The 22,264-nt window shown below is 39.3% G+C and overlaps 2 protein-coding genes across 2 annotated transcripts; one reads left to right on the top strand and one right to left on the bottom strand.

Moving 5' to 3' along the window:
- Positions 1 to 5,277: 5,277 nt before the first annotated feature.
- LOC110266119 (uncharacterized) lies at positions 5,278 to 7,162 on the bottom strand. Its single transcript, XM_088495891.1, has 7 exons — positions 6,695 to 7,162; positions 6,522 to 6,608; positions 6,186 to 6,315; positions 5,903 to 5,928; positions 5,701 to 5,813; positions 5,537 to 5,630; positions 5,278 to 5,451 (listed from the first exon to the last, which is right to left on the bottom strand). Exons 1-7 carry the CDS (start codon positions 7,160 to 7,162, stop codon positions 5,278 to 5,280), a joined length of 1,092 nt encoding a protein of 363 aa, XP_088352017.1.
- Positions 7,163 to 17,384: 10,222 nt separating this feature from the next.
- LOC148549985 (uncharacterized) lies at positions 17,385 to 19,346 on the top strand. The gene is made up of 2 exons (XM_088495890.1): positions 17,385 to 18,808; positions 18,983 to 19,346. Exons 1-2 carry the CDS (start codon positions 17,385 to 17,387, stop codon positions 19,344 to 19,346), a joined length of 1,788 nt encoding a protein of 595 aa, XP_088352016.1.
- The last annotated feature ends 2,918 nt before the right edge of the window (positions 19,347 to 22,264 follow it).

Raw genomic sequence — 22,264 nt, 5'->3', positions numbered from 1 at the left:
TTTCTAATTTTAATTTTCATGAATCATAACAATATATATTTTTAACAATGTTATTATAACTAAAAGATATTTAAAGAAAATATAAATTGTTGAAAAAAATAAGTAATATATAAACGATAAATACACTATATAACTTATTATGAATATAATTACACAAAGAAGTAGAAAAATTAATGAATACAATCACACAGTGACCTAATACATATGTTTAGCAAATTTAAAAAATGAAAATAAAAACTATGCTCATCAACCAAATTTCAATTGTGCAAAAAATTAGTAAGAATGGAGAGGAAGAAGGGGAAAGAGAAAGAGGTATAAGTTTATGTGAGAAGATAAAGAAAATGTGTGAAGTGAATATTGATTTATATAGTAAATATAAGAATGAAGGATGAACACGAAAAGAGAAAAGAAGAAATTAGATTTTAATCAAATTTATACCTATTAAAAAGAATTAACATTAACATTAAAAACAATATGTAACCTACATAAAATAAAGTATAAGAGAATATAAAAAATTAAGGTTAAAAAGAATCCTATAATAAGAATCCTTTGATATATATAATACAAAGACAGAAGATAAAAGATAGAAATTTAGGAAGTTAAGAATGAATTTGGAGCCACTTAAACTGACATGACATCATATTAGAAATTTAAGAAGCTAAGAATGAATTTAAAAGCTACCTTTCATATTTTTTTAAAAAAAGAAGAAGAATAAAACACAATAAGACTACAAAAATAAAAATATGTATTTAAATATAAATATATTTATATTGTTCTTTGTTATTTGTGACCGTTAAAATGACCGTTATAGTTATTATTATAATATCTTATTACATAATATATAATTATGTTATTTTTAATTATATTTAAAGTAGATTGATTATTCTAACTTTTGTGAAATCTTAAAAAACATTTAATTTTAGTTTCTTGTAATATTTGATAATTTTAGTGGCATGTTAAGAATTTTTTTTCCTTAGGATCAATGTAGGATATGGTAATTATACATTGAATTTTTTTTAAGATGTAACATTTCAAAAATTTAATGGGAGATTAAGATGAAATTATTACATTGATTTACATTGAATTTTATTCCTTGTAACAGTTTCATAATTTTAAGGGAGGTTTCATGATAATTTTTATAGTTTCTTTTTGTTTTTTATTGTAGTTGAAGAAAGAAGAATAAAAGTCTAAAAATGAATCTAGAACCACTAAATCTTACATAGTATCATGATAAAAAGCAAAAAGACTAACAATGCATCTAAAGACTGCTTTGTATTCTATTTTAATATACAGAAAAGCTCTGCATACAAGCCCTAATGACTTGTATGGTTTACAAGTTCATTAACAAATAAAATCCCAAAACGCGCTCTAAGGGTTATGTTGTATACACGTGCTATATAGAGATCCCGCGTATATCTAACTACCAAATTTAAAAGATTTGTTTCCTTCTTCGTTTTCGTTATTTGCAGATTTGCTCGTTCTTCTTCTCGCGAAGCTTCCCCTGGTTTCTTCGATCGTTCTTTTCCCCTCCTTTCTCACTCGTTTCTTCTTCGTCATTTACGTTAGTTCCTTTCTCTGTAACTCCATCTTCATTTTCTATTTGATTTTTTGTTTTCTAAAATCAAAGTTTGAACTTGTTTTGAAGATAATGGATGATTCAACCTCAGATTGTCAGCTGAATCCAGGCGAAGTGGATTATGAATTTGAATCTAACGAAGTTCCTGAGGTTTGATTTACATAGGATTACTATGAATTTTGTTGCAGTAATTTGTATAGCATTGTGTAGGTGAATAATTCGTGAACATTGACTGTCAAAATAATGCATGAAGATAAATCTGTGGATTGAATGTAATGTATTAGTTTTGATTAATTATCTGGAATTTATAGCAGACGATCAGGTATAGATCAGAACTTTTTTGGGTGTATTTTTGTGGGAAGTGTGGGTGTATTTACAGTTTACTGCTTTTTCTATTATTTTAATTGAGTTGTTGTTGTTCGGGTGTATTATATCAGACATGATTGGGTGTATTTTTAGTTTTTGACATGGTGTATTATGCAGCCTGTGTATTTACAGTTTATGGCTTTTATTGTCATTTTAGTTGAGTTGTTGTGGTTCGGGTGTATTATATCAGACATGATTGGGTGTATTTTTAGTTTTTGACATGGTGTATTCTGCAGCCTCTCTCTGTTGTTGATGACCAGTTTGTTCCGAAGGTTGGAATGACCTTTACCATCCTTGAAGATGCTGGAAAATTTTACAGGAACTACGCCAAGGCTGCAGGTTTTTCTACAAGAGTTCGGAGCACAAATAGAAAGGAAAACGAGATTAAGAATCAATTGATTACATGTAGCAGAGAGGGAAAATAGAAATCTAAAATATCTCCGACCGCGAAGACTAATCCGACAACCGTTTTAAACTGTCCTGCAAGAATTTATATACACACATTGAAGGATGTCGGTGCTTAGATCATTTCAAAGGTTGTGCTGGATCATTCACACCCCTGCTGTCCAAGTAAAGCAGAGATGCTCAAACAGCACAGAGAACTAAGCATGTCCATTCGTCGTACAATAGAGAATAACGAGGAGGCCGGTATCAGACCAAGCAAAACCTACCAATCATTTGTTGCAGCTGCCGAGGGTCACCGCGAGTTAAATTTTATCGAAAAGAATGTGAGAAATTACATTACCAGGAAAGTGCGGAATGTTTTCGAACAAGAAGATGCAAAGAAATTCGGAAAATATTTGTTAAGAATGAAAGAGAAGAATCATAATTTCTTTTTTGAGCTTGAACTCGAGGAGGATCAATCGATTAAGCTGGCTTTTTGGGCCGATGCAAGAAGTAGAGCTGCCTTTGAGTATTTCGGAGACGTTATTTCATTTGACACCACCTACAATACAAACAGGTAACAAACTGCCCCTGTTTATGATACTAAATTAATGTACTTTTATGAATCCGCAGCAGAGGTGTATATTGGCTGTTTTTTTGGGTGTATACGAAGCATTTGTTGGGTGTACCTAATGATTTTGCATTCTGCACTATGGTAATTTGTTTCAGGTATAATTTGGTTTGTGGTTCTTTTGTCGGGGTGAATCACCACGGTCAGTCAACACTTCTCGGATGCTCTTTGATGAAAAACGAAGAAATTGAATCATTCAAATGGTTATTTCAATGTTGGCTTCGTTGCATGGGAGGAAACGCTCTGAAAGGGTTTCTCACCGATCAATGCGCATCAATGAAAAGGGCTTTAGAGGCCTGTATGCCAACAACAATTCACCGTTGGTGTATTTGGCACATCATGAAGAAGATACCAAGCAAATTAAACGGGTACAAGGGACATGCAGATATTGAACAAGAAATGAGCCAAGTTGTTTGGAACTCTCATAGTAAAGACTCATTCGATAGGAATTTGAATGATTTTCTGCTGAATTTTTGTCTTGTGGACAACAAGTGGCTTTCAGGTAATGTTTGTTAAAAATCTGTAGCAGAGGTGTAAATTGCATGTTTTTTCGGGTGTATTTATAGTCTGTGTTTGGGTGTATTCTGCAGATCTGTATGAAGACCGTCATATATGGGTTCCTATCTATCTGGATCACCACTTCTGGGCAGGGATGAGAAGCACACAAAGGAGCGAGAGCATGCATTCATTTTTTAACAAGTTTATCACCCGGAACAGCTCGCTTATTCACTTCGTCAAACAATACGATAATTGCCTCGGAAGCAGGGAGCAAGCAGAGAGAGAATCAAATGCTGCAGATTTTCATACGGTCATACCGTGTGCAACCAAATCCTCCATTGAAGCTCAGTTTCAAGATGTGTACACTCATCAAAAGTTTAGGGAAGTCCAAGCGCAATTCAGAGGAAAGGCGAATTGCATCACCAGATTAACGAATTCTGCTCTAGGCTATTCAGTATACGAAGTCGGAGAACAAGTTTTCAGCTCAATATTCAACAAGTTTGTGGTTACTTACGACTCAGTAGCAGCCGAGGTAAAATGCCAATGCTTATTATTCGAGTCAAGAGGGATACTATGCCGTCACGCACTAAGCGTGTTAAGCTTTGAACGAGTAAGCCAAGTGTCACCTAGATATATACTGGAACGATGGAGCAAGAAGGTAAAGAGGCGACACACACACATCAAGAGCAGCCACGACGAGCCACTGTTGGAGCCAAGAAGCAAGAGGTTTGACCAATTGGTTTTTCGTTCGCAAAATATTTGCGAATTTGCATCCGAATCGGAGGAGCTGACTGCAATTCTGCACCGTGCGTACGATAACGTCATGGCTGAGATGGAATCATTAAAAGCCAAAAGGAAGGGGGCATGTTCTTTATCCCACGAAGATGCCAACTTGGAATCCGTTAACGAGCTTCAAAGCCCGCCAAGGATTCGAACAAGAGGACGTCCAAAAAATAGGCTAGGTTCAAAGTTGGACAAACAGATTGCAAATGCCACAAAAAAGAAGAAAACGAAAGTTTTAAGCGAGGTAAAAGTAATGTTCTTTAAATTTGTGGTGATTGAGTTTATTTTTCTCGTTAATAGTTTAGCTAATATGTGAGTTTGTTATATTCAGATAAACTTGTTTGATGCTGCATCAGTGGTGCATTCAAATTCCAGCCAATATCAAGGACATGTTATGAATTATCAGTTCAGGGTACCAGCAGCAGGGGATAACTCTTTGGGTGTATAGTTACAGAATATGGGTGTAAAAACACTGTTCTTTTGGGTGTATTTTTGTGAATTTTCTTGTGATTCACATTTTACATATAGATACATATATTTAGGGTTTAGGTTTTTAGGGTTTACAGGTTAGGGGTAAGGGTTTAGGTTTTAAGTGTTTAGGGTTCAGGGTTTTAGGCTCAAAGCATCAGGGGGTAGATCTCAGGGTGTATATTCAACTTTCTTTGGATGTAAAAAATCGCAGGTTATGGGTGTATATTTGATTTGATATTTTTCTTCATATTATAGTACCTGTAATTCATACATTTTAAATACAGCACAGACAATTTAACAGCACAGATAGTTTGGGTGTATATTTAAGCAATCTTGGGTGTATATTAAACTTCTGTTCGGTGTAAAAGTTTATAATTTGTGTTTAGATTTGCCTTGATGTTTTCCTTCATATTTTACCACCTGTAATACAGAGCTTTTGAATACAGCACAGACAGTTTAACAGCACAGACAGTTTAACTATGGAAAAAAATTTCATTGAATAGAAGTTGTTTATAAATGGCAAATTTTTACAGCATTTGTTCAATTTACAAACTAGCTAGCAGTTAGATTACTCAGTTTCCATATCAGTAGAATTTATCTGACAAAATGGACTCAATAATACTGAGGATGGCTTGGACAGTCTTATTGCATTACTCGCTCTAATTGTTTGATCTCTCTCTTTATTCATTTCACTGAATAGTATCCGCGAAGCATATTCTACTCTATAGTGGTCCACCTCGTCCTACAATTAAAAAGTATATTTTGTTTAAACAACAATATTAATTCAGTAAAGTAATACAGAGTTATATAGTTTTAAAGACAGTTACCTGTGGCCAATTATCCCATTCATATTTCGCCCTTTTAATGTTTTCGGGCTCAATTAACTCAAGCCACTTCATAACGTAAATAGCACAGTCATAGCTGAAAACGAAGAAAATAAATTACAAATCTCATTTAGGAAAGTTTAATGTTCAGAGTCACAAATTTATACCTTGATTTTTGGCCTGAGATATTAACGTATATTGCTTTAATTTCCAACTCATTCTCCTTTTTCTTCAGAGGTGCCCCGCCGGCATATGCTCTAATTCTTGAAATTACATATCCCTTAAAAAACAAAACAAATGAGTAATACACCCGAATGAAATACACCCAAAGGAGAACATACTTACACCCAAAGCAAAACATACATATACCTTATATTGAATTGAAATACACCTATCTATTAAAATAAAGAACACAGAGCCAAGTTACAGTGAATTTATTAAGCTGCTTTCTCTCATTGCTTGGAGCTTTCTTGTGTAGTGGGTCAAGTATATAAAATCTCCGCTTTGTTGTATCAATCACCTATAACCACCAATGGCCTGAGTAGCAAACAGGCACAAAAATCTGAAGGATTGCCACATTTCAATAGTGTGTTATTTTATTTGGCATATAAGTAAAGAACGGTACTAACAAATTTTACAAATAAAAACTTACATATCGATGCGAAGTTAATTTTTTTTGCATCTATGAAGGGAATAAACATTGGGTAGTCTTCCACCCTGAATTCTTTATTGGTTTTAGGTGATATGAATTCCCCGTTTGGGTGCTTCGAAATGGCCATGTTCTGCAACAATTGTGAAGCAACAAATGAAATACTGAAAATACATCCAAGTGAATACTTTAAATAAACCCAAATGACTACACAACTTATACCCAATTGAACGCAAAAAATACACCCAAATGAATACAAAAACAGACCCAGTTGGTCAGAGAATATATACCCTAAGGAATACAGAAAATACACCCAAAAATCGTAGAAGTAACACTTACCACAATATCAGGGGGGAGACAGTATACTTGTTCTCGAAACCTTTTATCATTTTTCTGGTTGAGGATGAGACACATGGCAGATACAATCTAGAAATATATGCCGAAATCAATTTACATTAATAAACAATGCAGTTAACTTTGGTGTAAAAATATTAATGTTATTCTAATATTACCTCAGCTTCTATATAGCTTCCTGCCTCGAGCGATGCAAGGTGCATTCTAGACAATATGTATTTATCTTGGGCAATTAGAGTGCACACATTGTCAAACTCGTTAGTTTTGCCATCTGCGTATGTCTTCACTCGCGTCGCCCAGATGTAGCACTTCTCTTTCATATCACCCGTATTCTGATTTATTCCGGCAGGAGTTTCAAACTTTCCAGAACTTTCTCCGCCAGTCTCCTTTTGAATTTGTGGACTTTTACTTTCTTCTTTCGCTGCACTGCTTGCTATTTTTTGTACCAAATTCTCTAATTGTTCTAGCAAATTTGCAGTTTCTGGAGTTTTTGCCCTGTCTGCCTCCTGCGTTGATGCTCCCTCCTGCGTTGCTGCTTCTTCTTGGCTTGAATCAGTCAAGCCAAGGCTGAATGATGGCATTGGATCTGTTTTAGGAACATATGATGTTGTCCGTGCCATCATCATCAGCGCAGCAGCGTCTTCTGCGGCTGGATAACTGCGTGATCATGTATAATGTATTATAAGAGTAATAATATACGGATGATAAGCAAAGATTGATTTTACTCTGATGAACTTACATTTTAGATGGAGCTGGGGGAGGCGTGGGTGTGCTTTCTTCAATTTGTTGGGGGGGGGGGTTCAGGAGTGCTGCACAGTTACACAAAATTAATCATGGCGTAAAAAAAACTATTCAGGAACAATATACACCCAAACTGTAACCAAATATACACCCGAACTGTAACCCAATATACACCCAAACTCTAAACAAATATACACCCAATACTATTTCTTACGTTTTTGTAGTTCCTTCAATTTGTAGCAGAGGGGTTGGTTCAAAATCTGTCTCAGGTGTTTCTTCAAATTCCGGCACAGTGGTTGTTTGGGACACTGGCACAAAAACTTGAATCGGAACTCTAAACAAGAAGAAAAATGAAAGGTTAACAACGCCTTTGAAAATAATAAGGTTATAAGGTTGAAATATTCTTGAAAAACTCACATTGCAAGCCCTTCCGACGGTGTCTCTTCCCTCACAACCATTATATTCGAATCAGCCGGCTCACTGGCTGACTCTTGAACCAGACTCAACCTAAAATACACCCAAAAAAATTCAAAAAATACACCCGAACAATTCAAAAGAAAGACAGGCTTTGTTTTTTGAGAACTTACATACTTGCAGTTTTTGCTTTTTTTTCCTACCTTTTTTTTCTCGAATAAAATAATAAAGGGATTTTTTTTTCTAAAAAAATGTATACATAATTAGAAGTAGAAGGTAATAAAAGAACAAAAGTAACGGTTATTTGAAAGAGAAATTACATGCTCTCTGCCGGCCTGTTTACACTACTTTGTTCTGTGTGTCCTTGAGAGGAAGGATCATCACTTCCCAAGTTCACGTCCGGTATTCTAAACAGATTTCATGTTATTCAGACAAAATATGATACAGGTAAATCATGATAACAAGATTTTATTAAATAATGCTTCTTACGTTTCAGAGGAGACATAGCGACCTTCTGTCGATCGCAGGTCAGCTTCCTTCTCCCTGCGAAACAAGAAACAATTATTAGCAAAGAAAACACACTAAAATCTGAAATATACACCCCAACAAGACATACCCCTCTGCAGCAGATTTTTCATTATTTTTCCTTAACAATTCATCTAGATCTTCACTTCCTATTTCATATCTGTCACTACATTCATAAAAGAAGATGTTAACAAAAATAATTATGATGATAGACGGTAATATAGCTTACGAAGTACTGTACCTATCATAGGATTGATCTTCTTCAGGAGATGAATGCTCAACAACAGCCTTTTGCTTTTTGGATTGTGTTCTGGGTGGAAAAAATAAGTATGAATCAGAAATAAAAAATTAATTTTATCACATAATATTATCCAAAGAAGTGCTCACTTTTTTGGTGTTCTTTGTGTCTTTTTCTTTTTTTTTTTTTTGCTTCTTCACCGGTGATGATTCTTCGCTTCTATAAGTTAATAAGAGACACTTCAGTTAATACATGAGATCTTGATAATTAAGCCAAAAGAAAGGAGTAATAATTTCAGAACATTACTCAAAAGTTGATTCAGATTCTGAATCAGAATCCTCTTGACTCTTCTTTTTTTTTTTGGAGTCCATTCTGGAAGGCAAACAATCATTATTTAGAACATACTAAAGATATAAAATACACCCAAATGAATGCACAAGATACAACCAACTGAATGGACAATATACACCCAACACAACAAACGAAATACACCCAACTTAATAAACAACATACACCCAACTTCATAAACAAAATACACCCAAATGGTTCCACAAAATACACCCAACTCGATAAAGAAAATACACCCAAGTATGGTACTTACTTTTTTCCTTTTTGCTGGGTTGTTTTCTTGGTGAATCCTCTGAGTCTTCTTGAGTCTCAGACTCAGAGGTAGAACTGCCACTATCAGTTGTTTCTTTCTCCGAAGACGATGTTGAACTTGCCTTCCTTTTTTTTGTTTTTTTTATTTCTTATTTTTTTTTCTTTTTTCTCTATTTTTTTCATTTTCTCTCTTGTTTGCGCCATCTTTACAATCTCCTGAAACATTAGATATTTTAGTTAGCAGCATTCAGGTAAATAAAATACACCCAACATATTATGTTCACTTACCATATTTTCCTCTCTTTCCGCCATCATTCTTTCGTCCAACTGCTCCTTACTCCAGTTGGCAATCCAGGGTTTTGGCGGTCTTTCAGCCCTCTTCTTGCCTTTATTTTTAGAAAGATGAAAGTAAATTATCATCAGGGCAAAGAGGCAGCTATCAATTGCCTTTTTCTTTTTCTCCTTGTAGTCGGTTATGCCCTTGACGATAAAACTCAAAACATGCCCTCCCCAGTTTCGCTCTGTTATGGTGTCCATCTCAAAAATTGGGGCCAGGTGCACAGGCGAGATTTTGTTTATTGTCGTTCGTAAAAGGAACGCCATCTGTATATAGAGGATGAAAATCCTCTTGAACATTAGGCGATCCTCTTCGTTACCAACGCCAATATCCATCATCTCATCTGTAAGACTTTTGAGGGTCTTACCCTGGAATCTTCTAAAAATTTCTTTGTCATCCTCAGAAAGTTTCTTATAATCGACTTTCTGAGAAAATAGATCTCCTATAAAAAGGAAAACAACATAGTATGAAAATCAGTTCAAATACACCCAAGCATCAACTAAAATACACCCAAGCATCAGTTAATATACAGTTATAATTTTTAGCGAGTTACCTGTTGCGTTGATGCCAAGCGCATCACCTATTTTTTTGGTGTTATTTTAAAAGAACCGTATCCGGTTTCAGTCTTTTCTCCCCTAATTTGAAGTTGTTAGCCAGCTCCCTTAACACTTGGTGATGCACCCTTAGTGGTGGGATGTGCATCAAGCCACCGAATCCCAAATCCCTCACAATTATTTTCTTCTCCTCACTCATGTTTCTGAATTTATCACTTAACAAATGTGTTGCACACTTAAGGTCTTTGGTTTGCTGTAAACAAGAATAAAATTATATAAAACTGATTTCTATTATATAAAACTGATTTCATCTAAGACATATATTTGTTCTTACATTTTTTCCAGCTTGGTTTCTCGCTGCCATTTTTTCTGAAATGAAAAATACACACATAGATATCAGTAAGATACACCCATAGATATGATTCAGATACACCCATATATATCAGTCAGATATCACTCAAACATGCATCAATATACAAGGTCAAGCAATATACATCCATGGACAAGCAAATATAAGAACAGTTGCAACTGCTGACTATTACAGTATATCAGTTCAGAAATATACACCCAACAATTTGTGCCATATACACCCAACAAATTACCTCATATACACCCACCAAACTACGGAATATACCCCCAAAAATCAGTTACCAGAAGAACTAGAACAACAAGAACAGTAACACCTAGAAGAACTAAGAAGAACAGTGTAACATAGAACCAAGAATAACATTAAAACCTAGAACAAGTAGAACATGATAAACTGTAAAATGAGACGTAGAGCAAGAAGAATAGTAAAACGTACAACAACGTAGAAGAACAGTAAAACCTAGTTCTTCAATTTCGAAATGTGGAAAATATACAGGAATGGTAATGTAACGTACCTTGAGTATTATAGCTTTGTTTTCTCTGGAGATTCTTGATCGAGAGTTCTATGTTGTGTTGATGGAATTTTCGAATCTTAGCGACGAGTTGTATATCTTCAGTATCGAATGATGCTCGAAAATGGAACATTTGCTTTTTCTCCGAATAGCTTTGAGAAGTGGAAGAAGTGGAAGAGTCTGCCATTAACGGGCGGTTTACGCGAAGCGTAACCGTTTGAGTGGAGCGCGTGAATGTTACGCTCCATTCAATATAATTCAGTGCACGTGTGGAATGTTTGTGGGTTGGGGGCTTGTATCACTTGTAAGGCCTTATTGCTTGTATGTGTAGTAGGCCCGTTTAATATATTACTAATAGATAGATAATAAATATAATAGAATAAATAAATTTTAAATATTTGTTAATATAAAAAATTATATTAAATTTTTTAATTTAAAAAAATCTTAATTATCTTTTAAAAGTATATATATAGGTGTTTTTAAAAATACTTCATAATTTTTAAAAACTAAAAATTCAAATACATAATTTTTTTTATTTACCAATTAAGTTAGTGTTAGAAGATCATATGCCATTAAGTGCTACAAGAGAGGAAGAAGGTAGGTATGTAAGCAAAAACGATGCAAAAGAAAGAATATCCGTTGAACAACAGCTTTTGTGGTAGTTTGATATTCGAATAAAGATAATATACAATGTAGCTAAATGTATCAACATGATCTGAAACACCGAAATAAACTTGATACAACGTCCAACTTCCAACTTCCAAATTGAACACATTTGGCCACAACTGTTTGAATTTCGGTTCCTGCTGAAATTTCTATGCAAAATGATTTTTGTTCTGCATTCATTATGAATGATTTTTTTTTTTATAGAACTAAAGAGAATGATAAATAAATATATTAATGCACTTCGTTTGATTTTATGTTTTTAGAATTGATATTTATTCTCTAAATTATCGACTTTGTTCTTATATTACTGTTATATAGGATATTTCCGTTAATTATTTAACTTTGACCTGTGAGACTATATTAAAGCTAAATTAAATTTTTTTAAATTCAAATAGGATATTTTAAATCTTAAAAACCAAAACAGAATTACACTCAAATGGAGAGGACCAATTTAATACTTTATCTTTTAAAATAAAAAGTTTTTTGTTATTCAAAAAAAGAAATCCAAACTAGTAGGAAAGGTCAATTTGAATTGACTTTTGAAAGAAATATTTATTTTTTATCTTTTTAAAAAAAATTATTTTTATTGAAAAAAATTATTGTGTATTTAGATAGATTTTAAAAAAAATTTAAATATTAAAAACATCTCTTATTTCTGTTTTTTTTTTAATAAATAATTTTTTTAATAAATTTTTTTTAAAAGACATATCTAAATAAGTTTTAAATTAAAAGTATTTTATTAAAAAAATATTTTTTTACTCAAAAAATCAATATAAACTAACACTAAACAATATATATAAAAGAAGAGTCTATCTTACTTGACAATCACTAGCTTTGGTTTTAAACTTTTAATGAGATAGAGAACAAAAAAACAAGTCAATCACTATTTGCGCAAATTTGGGCCATGTGAAATGCAGTGTAATTAAGAATAGTCAATAGATGCAACAAAGTGTAATTCTCTTAAAAGCACGGAACAACAATACGGTAGGGTATGTTTGATTTTACATTGCAAAAGAAAAAAGCACACTTATGATTCTTTATAGAAAACTTCATTTTTATGTTTGACAATTCTTTTATTTTCTAAAATTTAAGTTTATCAAAAGTTATAAATTTTATTTTTTGCGTTCACCTTTTTAAGTTTGACTAAAATTTATTTTTTATGATTGTATCCTTTATTATTTATATATTTGTTATCTTTTTATAATATATTTTTTTCAATATTCTCTTATGCATATTATTATTTTTTATAAAACTTTTTTTTTGTTTATGAGTTTTTTTATTGTTATTGCTATTTCTTTTTTTCTATGAAATATTTTTTTGCTTTATATTATGATTATATTAATACTATTAGAATACTAAAGAGTACTAAAGATAACATAAAATAATTATTTAAATTCATATTTTTTTCTGTAATTTTTATTGATTTTAAATAATATAATCCAAATAATATTTAATTTACTATAATCTATTTTAAATAAAAATTACTAAACATAAATTACATTAATATCAACTTACTTTTGATTAAGATTAATTTTATAAAATTAATTTTATACAAATCTCTGTTTAGAAACTTAATCCAAAAACACACATAATTCATCAATAATTTTCTTGAAAGCTAATCAAATGTATGGAACATTTATCAATTTCTTAGTTTTCCTAGTCAGAATGTCATCATATGCTTACCAACTTAAATAAAATAATATACTTACTAACTTAAAAATAAAAAGATATAAAATCAAAACCAATAAAAAAATCATTAATACATCTTGACTAAAACTAGATAAAAAGAATCCCACGTTAACAAGTCCCAAAGTTGGGATTTATATTCCTCTTCTCTTTTTTTATTTAACTTCCTCCATCTTCCTTGATCCTTGTCTTTCTTCTCGTCTTACTCTTTACCCTGTTCGTTATAAGGGAATTCTCAATGGAACTCTTTATCCCTCTTTTCTCTATCTTCTTCAAAAGAGTTACTCGGAGATGATCACTTATTGCCATTAGTGCAATTTTCTTACGGATTCTCAATACATCATTACTTGAATTACTTGACATCTTACCAAAATTTTTTACATAGTTATACAATAACAAAAATTAACTGCATAAATTTAAAAAAAATAACAGATTCTATTTACTTGACACTTAAATAACTTCACTTATAAATAATGAGAAGCGACACAGAAAAAGGTAAGAATAGTAAAAAAGAGACAAAAAAAATGTATTGTAAAAAATAAATTTTTAATTTTTTGTGTACTTTATGTACTCTCTATATGTTATCTTTTTTTCTTCTTATTATACTTAATATATATCTGTTACGGATCCAGCCCACAGATCCCGGACCCGAGGTTGGGCCCGAACCCGGCACCTCGGGTCCAACCCGCCTCTCTCTAGAAGGCCCAAAACCGGCCCTCTGGAACTCCTAAATCGACTTTCGAATTCAAATGTCTCCCTTATCTTAGCTAAGATAAGATAAGATAAGATAATTCACTATCACTTATAAATAGAGGACCCAGGTCCCTCCAGGTATTCATTCATTCCTGACACCTTCTACCTCTTAGGTCCATTCTGACTTGAGCGTCGGAGTGTCTTTGCAGGTACCTCCCCCCATTGCTCCAGTCAAGTGATCCGGCATCTGCCTCAACCCGCAAGTTCCCGATCCATCTCTCAACCCGTACCAGAGACATCTTGTACATTGGCGCCATCTGTGGGGACTTGCACCAGCCAAGCCGGATGGGGGACGTCCTGGAGGAAACCCTCTCAAGCCAGGATGACTCCCGACCGCTTAACCCAACCCCAGAACACCGGGAGGTCACAAACCAAGCAAGAATAGCAAGTACTGTCCACCACACGAACGACCACGTCGTCACGGACCAACGACATCCTGAGAAAGCTAGGGACAAAGCGGCACAGATCATCCAGGATCTCTGCCTCTGGGTCCAGGAGCTCGAAGGCAAACTGACTAATAGAGAAAAACACAACAACGAACGCGGAAGCCAGGCAACTTCCAGATCAAGATCTCGCCACGGCAGGTCACCAACCCGACGACGCGATAGGAGAGACGGTCGCAGTGCCTCACGCGACCACGGTCACGAGAAATCGCCGGAACGACGATACAACAAGAAACACAATCGCAGCGCCTCCCGAGATCTAAGTCGTCAACACGACTCAGACAAAGATCGGAGGTACCAAAATACCAAGCGCACAAGAAACGACCACACAATAATGGGAGCTACGCCTTTCACAGAAAGAATCTTAAGAGCGAAACTCCCCAAAGGTTTTGACAAACCTACCGACATGAAATACGACGGGACCAAGGACCTCCAGGAACATCTAACGGCCTTCGAGGCCAGGATGAACCTAGAAGGAGCGGCCGACGCGGTCCGATGCAGAGCCTTCCCGGTAACCCTTGCAGGGCCGGCAATCAAATGGTTCAACGCCCTCCCAAACGGATCCATAGCCAGTTTCCACGATATAACACGAAAGTTCATGGCCTAGTTTACAACTAGAATCACCAAAGCCAAACACCCCATCAGCTTGCTAGGGGTCACGCAAAAACAAGAAGAATCCACAAGGAAATACCTCGACTGCTTCAATGATGAATGCCTGACGGTCGACGGACTCACGGATTCCGTCGCAAGCCTTTGCTTAACCAACGGACTCATGAACGAAGATTTTCGCAAACACCTCACCACCAAACCAGTATGGACCATGCATGAGATCCAGAATGTCGCCAAAGATTACATCAATGACGAAGTCAGCCAGGTTGTCGCCGCCAATAAACGGCAGCACGGCAACACCCAACACGGTAACTCGGCTTCTCGCCAAAATCCACCACCCAGAGAGAATCAAAGGGACCACCCCAGGCTGACAAATACAAACCGACCACCAAGAATTGGCAAATTCTCTAATTACACGCCCCTGACAGCACCAATTACGGAAATATACCACCAAATAGCAGATCGAGGCATCATTCCGAAAGCCCGACAACTCAAAGAAAGGACGGGAGGCAACAAAACCCTCTACTGCGACTACCACCGAGGTTACGGTCACAAAACACAAGATTGTTTCGACCTTAAAGACGCCCTCGAACAGGCCATACGAGATGGCAAAATCCCAGAATTTGCCAAAATCATCAGAGAACCAAGATGTGCGGAAAGAGACAGGTCGCCGGAAAAAGATGGGCGTAACCCGAGAACCCAAAAGCAACCCCCCAGGGAAAGCCCAGAAGACGACCCGACCATCATCGTAAACGTCATCATGGGCAAGGACATATCGAGCAAGTCGAAGCTAACAATGAAAAAAGATCTCAAAGTAATGGCGGTCAGAAACCAAACTCCAACCATTGTGGCCGACAACACGATAACCTTCTTACCAGAGGATTGCCAGCACGGCACCTCGGCCGAAGATGCCCCCTTCGTCATCTCGGCTAGACTTGGAACAGGACTAGTACGAAGGATACTAGTAGACACCGGGGCAGACTCGAACATCCTCTTCCGAGGAGCCTTCGATAAGCTCGGGCTCCACAACGACAACCTCCAAACACACCGCAACGGTGTCACGGGACTCGGAGACAACTTTCTCAAACCAGATGGCTCAATCACCCTTCCCATCACCATAGGAACAAGCAACCAAAAGAAGACAATCTTATCCGAATTCGTAGTCCTAAAAGACTCCGCAGCCTATAACGTGATTCTCGGAAGAAAAACAATCAACGACTTCTCCGCAGTCATCTTTACCAAATACCTCCTCATGAAGTTTAGAACCGACGACGGCTCCGTCGGTACCATCCACGGGGACCAAGAAGTCACAGCCGAATGCGACAACACCAGCCTAGCCCTAAGGAAGAAATCCCGAGATGCGGCCGGGGTATTCCTAGCCGATCTGGATGCTCGGCAAGACGGCCAACCCAGGCCAGAGCCAGAAGGAGACATGGAAAAGCTACAAATAGGGCCAAGCAAAGAGGAATACACCTTCATTAATAGGAACCTCCCATATGATCTCAAAGAAGAACTCTCCCAACTCTTGAAGCAAAACAGAGATTTGTTCGCATTTACACCAGCCGACATGCCGGGAATAAACCCCGATCTAATGTCTCACCGGCTAACCGTGGACCCCAAAGCTAAACCAGTGGCACAAAGGAGGCAAAAAATGTCACCAGACCGAGCCGCCGAGGTCAAGAAGCAAGTCAAAGCCCTACTCGAAGCCAACTTCATCAGGGAACTCCCCTACACGACCTGGTTAGCAAACGTCGTGCTAGTGAAAAAATCTAACGAGAAATGGCGAATGTGTGTCGACTACACGGACCTCAACAAAGCCTGCCCGAAGGGCGCCTTTCCCCTAACAAACATCGACGGATTAGTAGATGCCGCATCCGGCCACCAATACCTCAGCTTCATGGACGCATATTCTGGCTACAACCAGATTCCGATGCACCGACCAGATGAAGAAAAAACAGCGTTCATCACCCCAGACGGGACATACTGCTACACAGTGATGCCCTTCGGCCTGAAAAACGCTGGAGCCACCTATCAAAGACTCGTCAACAAGATATTTCAAAACCTGTCCGGAAGCAAACTAGAAGTCTACATAGACGACATGCTCGCTAAGACTGAATCCGACGAATAACTCACTGGCGACCTCAAGGTCATAATGAACACCCTACGAAAGCACCAAATGCGACTCAATCCGGCAAAATGTGCCTTCGGGATGGAGGCAGGGAAATTTCTCGGCTTTATGATCACGCAACGCAGAGTTAAAGCAAACCCGGAGAAATGCCGCGCCGTCCTCGAAATGACGAGCCCAAAAAACCTTAAAGACATCCAAAATCTCACAGGCTGATTGACGGCATTATCATGCTTTCTCGGGGCATCAGCTCAAAAAGCGATCCCTTTCTTCAAACTAATGAAAAAAGGAGCCCTTTTTAAATGGGAGACGGAGTGTGAAGAAGCATTCCAGCATTTCAAGAAAGTCCTAGCGGAACCACCAATCCTTGCCAAACCCCAAACAGGGGAAACACTCTACCTGTACCTCTCCATTACGGAAGAGGCACTCGCAGCAGCACTCATCCGTGAAAACATGAGAAAGGAGCAAGAACCTATCTACTTCATAAGAAAAGTCTTGCAAGAAGCGGAAACTCACTACTCAAGACTAGAAAAATTAGCTTTTACACTCCTCACGGCCTCCCGGCACCTGCGACAATACTTCCAGGCCCACCCCTTGACGGTCCGAACCGACCAGGCGGTCAAACAAGTACTACAAAAACCCGACCTTGCGGGAAGAATGTTAGCGTGGTCCATCGAACTATCTCAATTCCAAATCAAGTTCGAACCCCGGTACGCGATCAAAGCACGGGCCATGACCGACTTTATCGCCGAGATGACCCCAGGAAACTCCACCCCCGAATCGTGGAAACTACATGTTGACGGCTCATCGAACGTCACCTATGGAGGTGCCGGAGTCATTCTCGAAAGTCAGAACAGAGTCGTAATCGAACAATCAGTACGATACGAATTCCCAGTCTCAAACAACCAGGCAGAATATGAGGCCCTCCTGGCAGGCCTAGCGCTAGCCCGGGAAGTCGGAGCAAAGGTCCTAGAGGTAAACACCGACTCACAGGTAGTCAGCTCCCAAATCAACGGAGACTACCAGACACGAGATCCCCTACTCCAACAATACCTCGTCAAGGTAAACAAACTAAAAGAAGGATTCGAGCGAGTTACCATACAGCATGTCCCTAGGGAACGAAATGCTAGGGCAGACCTACTTTCCAAACTAGCCAGTACCAAACCAAGACACGGTAACAAATCGCTAATCCAGGAAGTCGTCAAGTCACCTTCCGTGTCAACGACAACCAACGCTCATCTGACACTCTCGAACCAAGGATCTTGGACCTACCCTATCCTACAGTACCTCCTTGACGGAACACTCTCGCCGGATCCCAAAGAGGGAAAACGAATAAAACGGGAAGCCGCTAACTATACCGTTGTCGCAGGACAGCTATACAAACGCGGATTATCGCAACCCCTGCTCAAATGCGTTGAACCCGAGAACACGGAGTACATACTCCGCGAAATCCACGAAGGTTGCTGCGGCCACCACGTCGGAGGCAAAACATTAGCCCAAAAAGTCATTAGAGCAGGCTACTTCTGGCCCACGGTCATCCAGGATTCCATACAAATAGTTAAAAGCTGCGACAAATGCCAAAGGCACGCCAATATCCACCAAGCCGCGCCACACCAGCTCAGCATCATATCGGCAGAACGGCCATTCGGCACCTGGGGGATCGACCTTGTCGGACCCTTCCCTACGGCACCCGGTCAACTCAGGTATCTCATCGTCGCCATAGACTACTACACTAAGTGGATCGAAGCCGAACCCCTAGCCTCCATAACGGCAGCCCAATGCCATAAATTCCTCTGGCGACAGATCATCACCCGATTCGGGATCCCCGAGATCGTTATCTCGGACAACGGAACCCAATTTGCTGACAAAAAGTTCAGAGAATTCTTAGAAGGACTACGCATATCTCACCGTTTCAGTTCGGTAGAACACCCCCAAACAAACAGACAGGTGGAATCCGCAAACAAAATAATCGTCAAGGGACTCAAGAAACGGCTCGACGAAGCCAAAGGACTATGGGCCGACGAGCTCGGATCGGTCCTATGGTCATACCGAACCACACCGCAAACGACCACGGGAGAAACCCCCTTCCGATTAACATACGGCGTGGAGGCAGTCATCCCGATAGAAATCGAAGACCCAAGCCCCAGAAAAAAGGTCGACGGTAACGACGAGGAAGCAGAACGAGACCTCATTGACGAGGAAAGAAGCATAGCTCACATCAAAGAGATAGCCCTAAAATAGAGAATCAGCTTAAGATACAACCATGGCGTCGTCCGACGGGAATTCGCGACCGACGACTTCGTCCTACGACGAAACGACATCGGTCTCCCGACCCCAGGAGAAGGGAAACTCACCCCCAACTGGGAAGGACCATACAGAATCAAGGCGGTAATCGGAAAGGGAGCATATAAACTCGATCGACTTAACGGCGACGAAATCTCAAGGACCTGGAACGCCGCCAATTTACGGCGATACTACACTTAGGCCGACCTAACTAGGTCACCCCTTTTTATTTGTATTTTACAAATCCCGAATTTTAATTTTCGCTTAAGTATCTATCCCGGGTACTCTTTCCCCCCAAAGACGGAGGGTTTAACGAGGCCCAAGCTTAAATAAATATTTTGTTAAAAGCTATTTCCACCTTTCTAAACATCCCAAATACGGAACAAAGACACAGCCACGACTGGGGGACTAATCACCCCCAGGCCCAACACACGGATATCCACAAAAACCCGACCAAACGATGGTCCAAGAAAACAAACGGAATAGCTCAAAACAAAACATATAAAAAGGCCCGAACGGCTGAAAATACCATAAAACGGAATATACAAAGGCCCGAACGGCCAAAAATACCATTAAACGGAACCCAATGTCACGGCCCTTGGCCATCCAAAATATTCAAAAAATAAACAGTTCAAAATAAAATTACAGAGATAAAAAGCTACTCGAGGTCAACAATCTGGCCGTCACGAACAGTCTTGAAGGCTCCCATCACGGACACATCCACTCCCGGAGCCAGCACTAAAGCCTGAGCCTTCATTGTCTCCTTGGTAGCCGTAATCGCATCCTTTGTATCACCCAACAACTCCGTCGTCTCCCTCTTCAAGGCAGCAATCTCAGCCTTCAGAGCCTCTGACTCAGTAAGAAGCACGGCAGCTTGAGAACCTGCATCCGAAGCCCGCTGCCGCTCCTCTGCCAATTGGGAAAGAAGCGAAGTCTCAACCTCGGAAAGTCGGAGAATCTCCGCCCTGGCTTCTTCAGAAGACTTCACTGCCCTCTCCTTCGCAGCCTCGGCAGCCTCAAGTTCCTCCTTCAACTTAGCCACCTCAGCCTGAGAATGGCGAAGCTTCTTATCCAACAAACCAACCTGAGCCATCACGGGCTCAGCCTTCCGAACGACAACGGCAGACCGGAGGAGGGCACGATACACCGACTTGGCCTGGAACGAAACATCGCAGCCATCGAAAAACGGCTCCGTACCAGGCATCAAGTGTTGATCAATGAACCCCGGGGCATCAAAGCGTCGGTCCATCACGCTAGGCACAAGACCCTCTTCCTCAAAAGTCTCGCTGCTCGGCTCCTCAGGCCTTTTTCTCTTCCGAGAAGCCTCGACAGCCGTCACCACGACGACTTCAGGCGAATTCGCAGGGCCAGGGGAAACCTGAGCATCGGCCCGCACGCCCGAAGAAATCACCTCTTGAGAAACAGCCTGCGACCCCACGGCAGGGTTAGAAACAGGAGTAGCCAGAGACGACGACCCCTCCTCCTGGGCCATCGCTGCCTTCAACCGTGCCAAGGAAGTCAAACCACCAGCCATCTCAACTAAAAGAAAACAAAAATCCCAAGTTACAAAAACGGGAAAACAAACATAAAAACCAAGAAAAGAACAGACATACACCAACATACGACCAACAAGCAACCGGATCACCCATCACATCCCGATGATTAAGAGGGCACTCTCCAAACAACTGCCACAGAACAAGAGCAATATCCCGCTCCTCCGGGGACAAGAACTCCTTCGAAATCCGAGTAAACACGGACGGCCCCGCCTTAAAGTTCCAATAAGTGGGGAACCGACGCTCACCCTCCAACGTCAGCTAAAAAGGATGATGTCCCCTTACGGGACGAACCTTAAAATACCCGCTCTTAAAACCATGAAAAGAGTCTTCATACAACCCGAAGACCCGACGATGCGGTGGAGCTTTAAAAGACACATACCCCTTCTTGTGCTTCCGCTCCTTAGTTGGAAGGGTACACAAGAAGAGAAAAAGGAAGACGTTCACCGAGACAGGAAGCTCCAAATATTCACAAACAAGCTCGAAAGACCGTATCGCCGCCCAGCTATTCGGATGCAGCTGGGATGGCGCCACGGAGCACCGGCTCAATAACTGCTGAACAAACGGGGAAAAGGGAAGCCGAACGCCAAGCCGGGTAAACATCGCCTCATACACCCACATCCAATCCGGCACAGTCGGGGAGTCAAGATTGGCGTAGCAAACCCTCTCATCAACCCCGGGAAGAGAAAGCTCGTAATGGCGTTCAGCGTCACCACCCCCACAAACAGCTCCTTGATCGCGGAGCCGTTGGAGGTCCGCCTCTGTTATCCGCGATGGCGTCCCCCACACATCACTAGTAACCCAAGAGAAAAGACCAGGGACACCCCCCGCCGGGGCCACCGGAGCCCTCACACCCTCAGTCCTTCGATGAGCCATACCTAAAATAGTGACGAGCACCACCGTCAGCCAAACTCCGCGGCAGAAAACGGCGGATGAAACCAAAAATAGACACCACCATACACCACCAATTGTACGATGGCGCTCGCCCCCCTTACGGAATCCACTACCCCAACAGAACTATCTACCACTATACAATACCATCATATACCATAAAACAATCCTAAATCTACACAAAGCAGAGACGAAACAAAAATGCAAAGAAAGACAAAACAGAGGAAACAAAAGGAAACAGAAGAACACCAACCTGATGATCCGAAGGAAGTAAATCCAAAGAGAAAATGCCGCAGCAGAAGACCAACCAAAATCACAGAGTGCAAAAGAAAAGCAGAAGATGTTCTTTCGGAAGAAGAAAGCAAATAGAGAAATGAAGCAAACGAGGGAACTGAAGGAAGAAAACCAAAACAGTTTTGAAAAAGTGAAATA

Source organism: Arachis ipaensis, chromosome B8 (genome assembly GCF_059453495.1).
Source record: "Arachis ipaensis isolate K30076 ecotype BB chromosome B8, ASM5945349v1, whole genome shotgun sequence".
Classification (NCBI taxonomy): Eukaryota; Viridiplantae; Streptophyta; class Magnoliopsida; order Fabales; family Fabaceae; genus Arachis; species Arachis ipaensis.
Note: the sequence above shows the minus strand (reverse complement) of the source record. Positions and strands in the feature narration are given on the sequence as shown.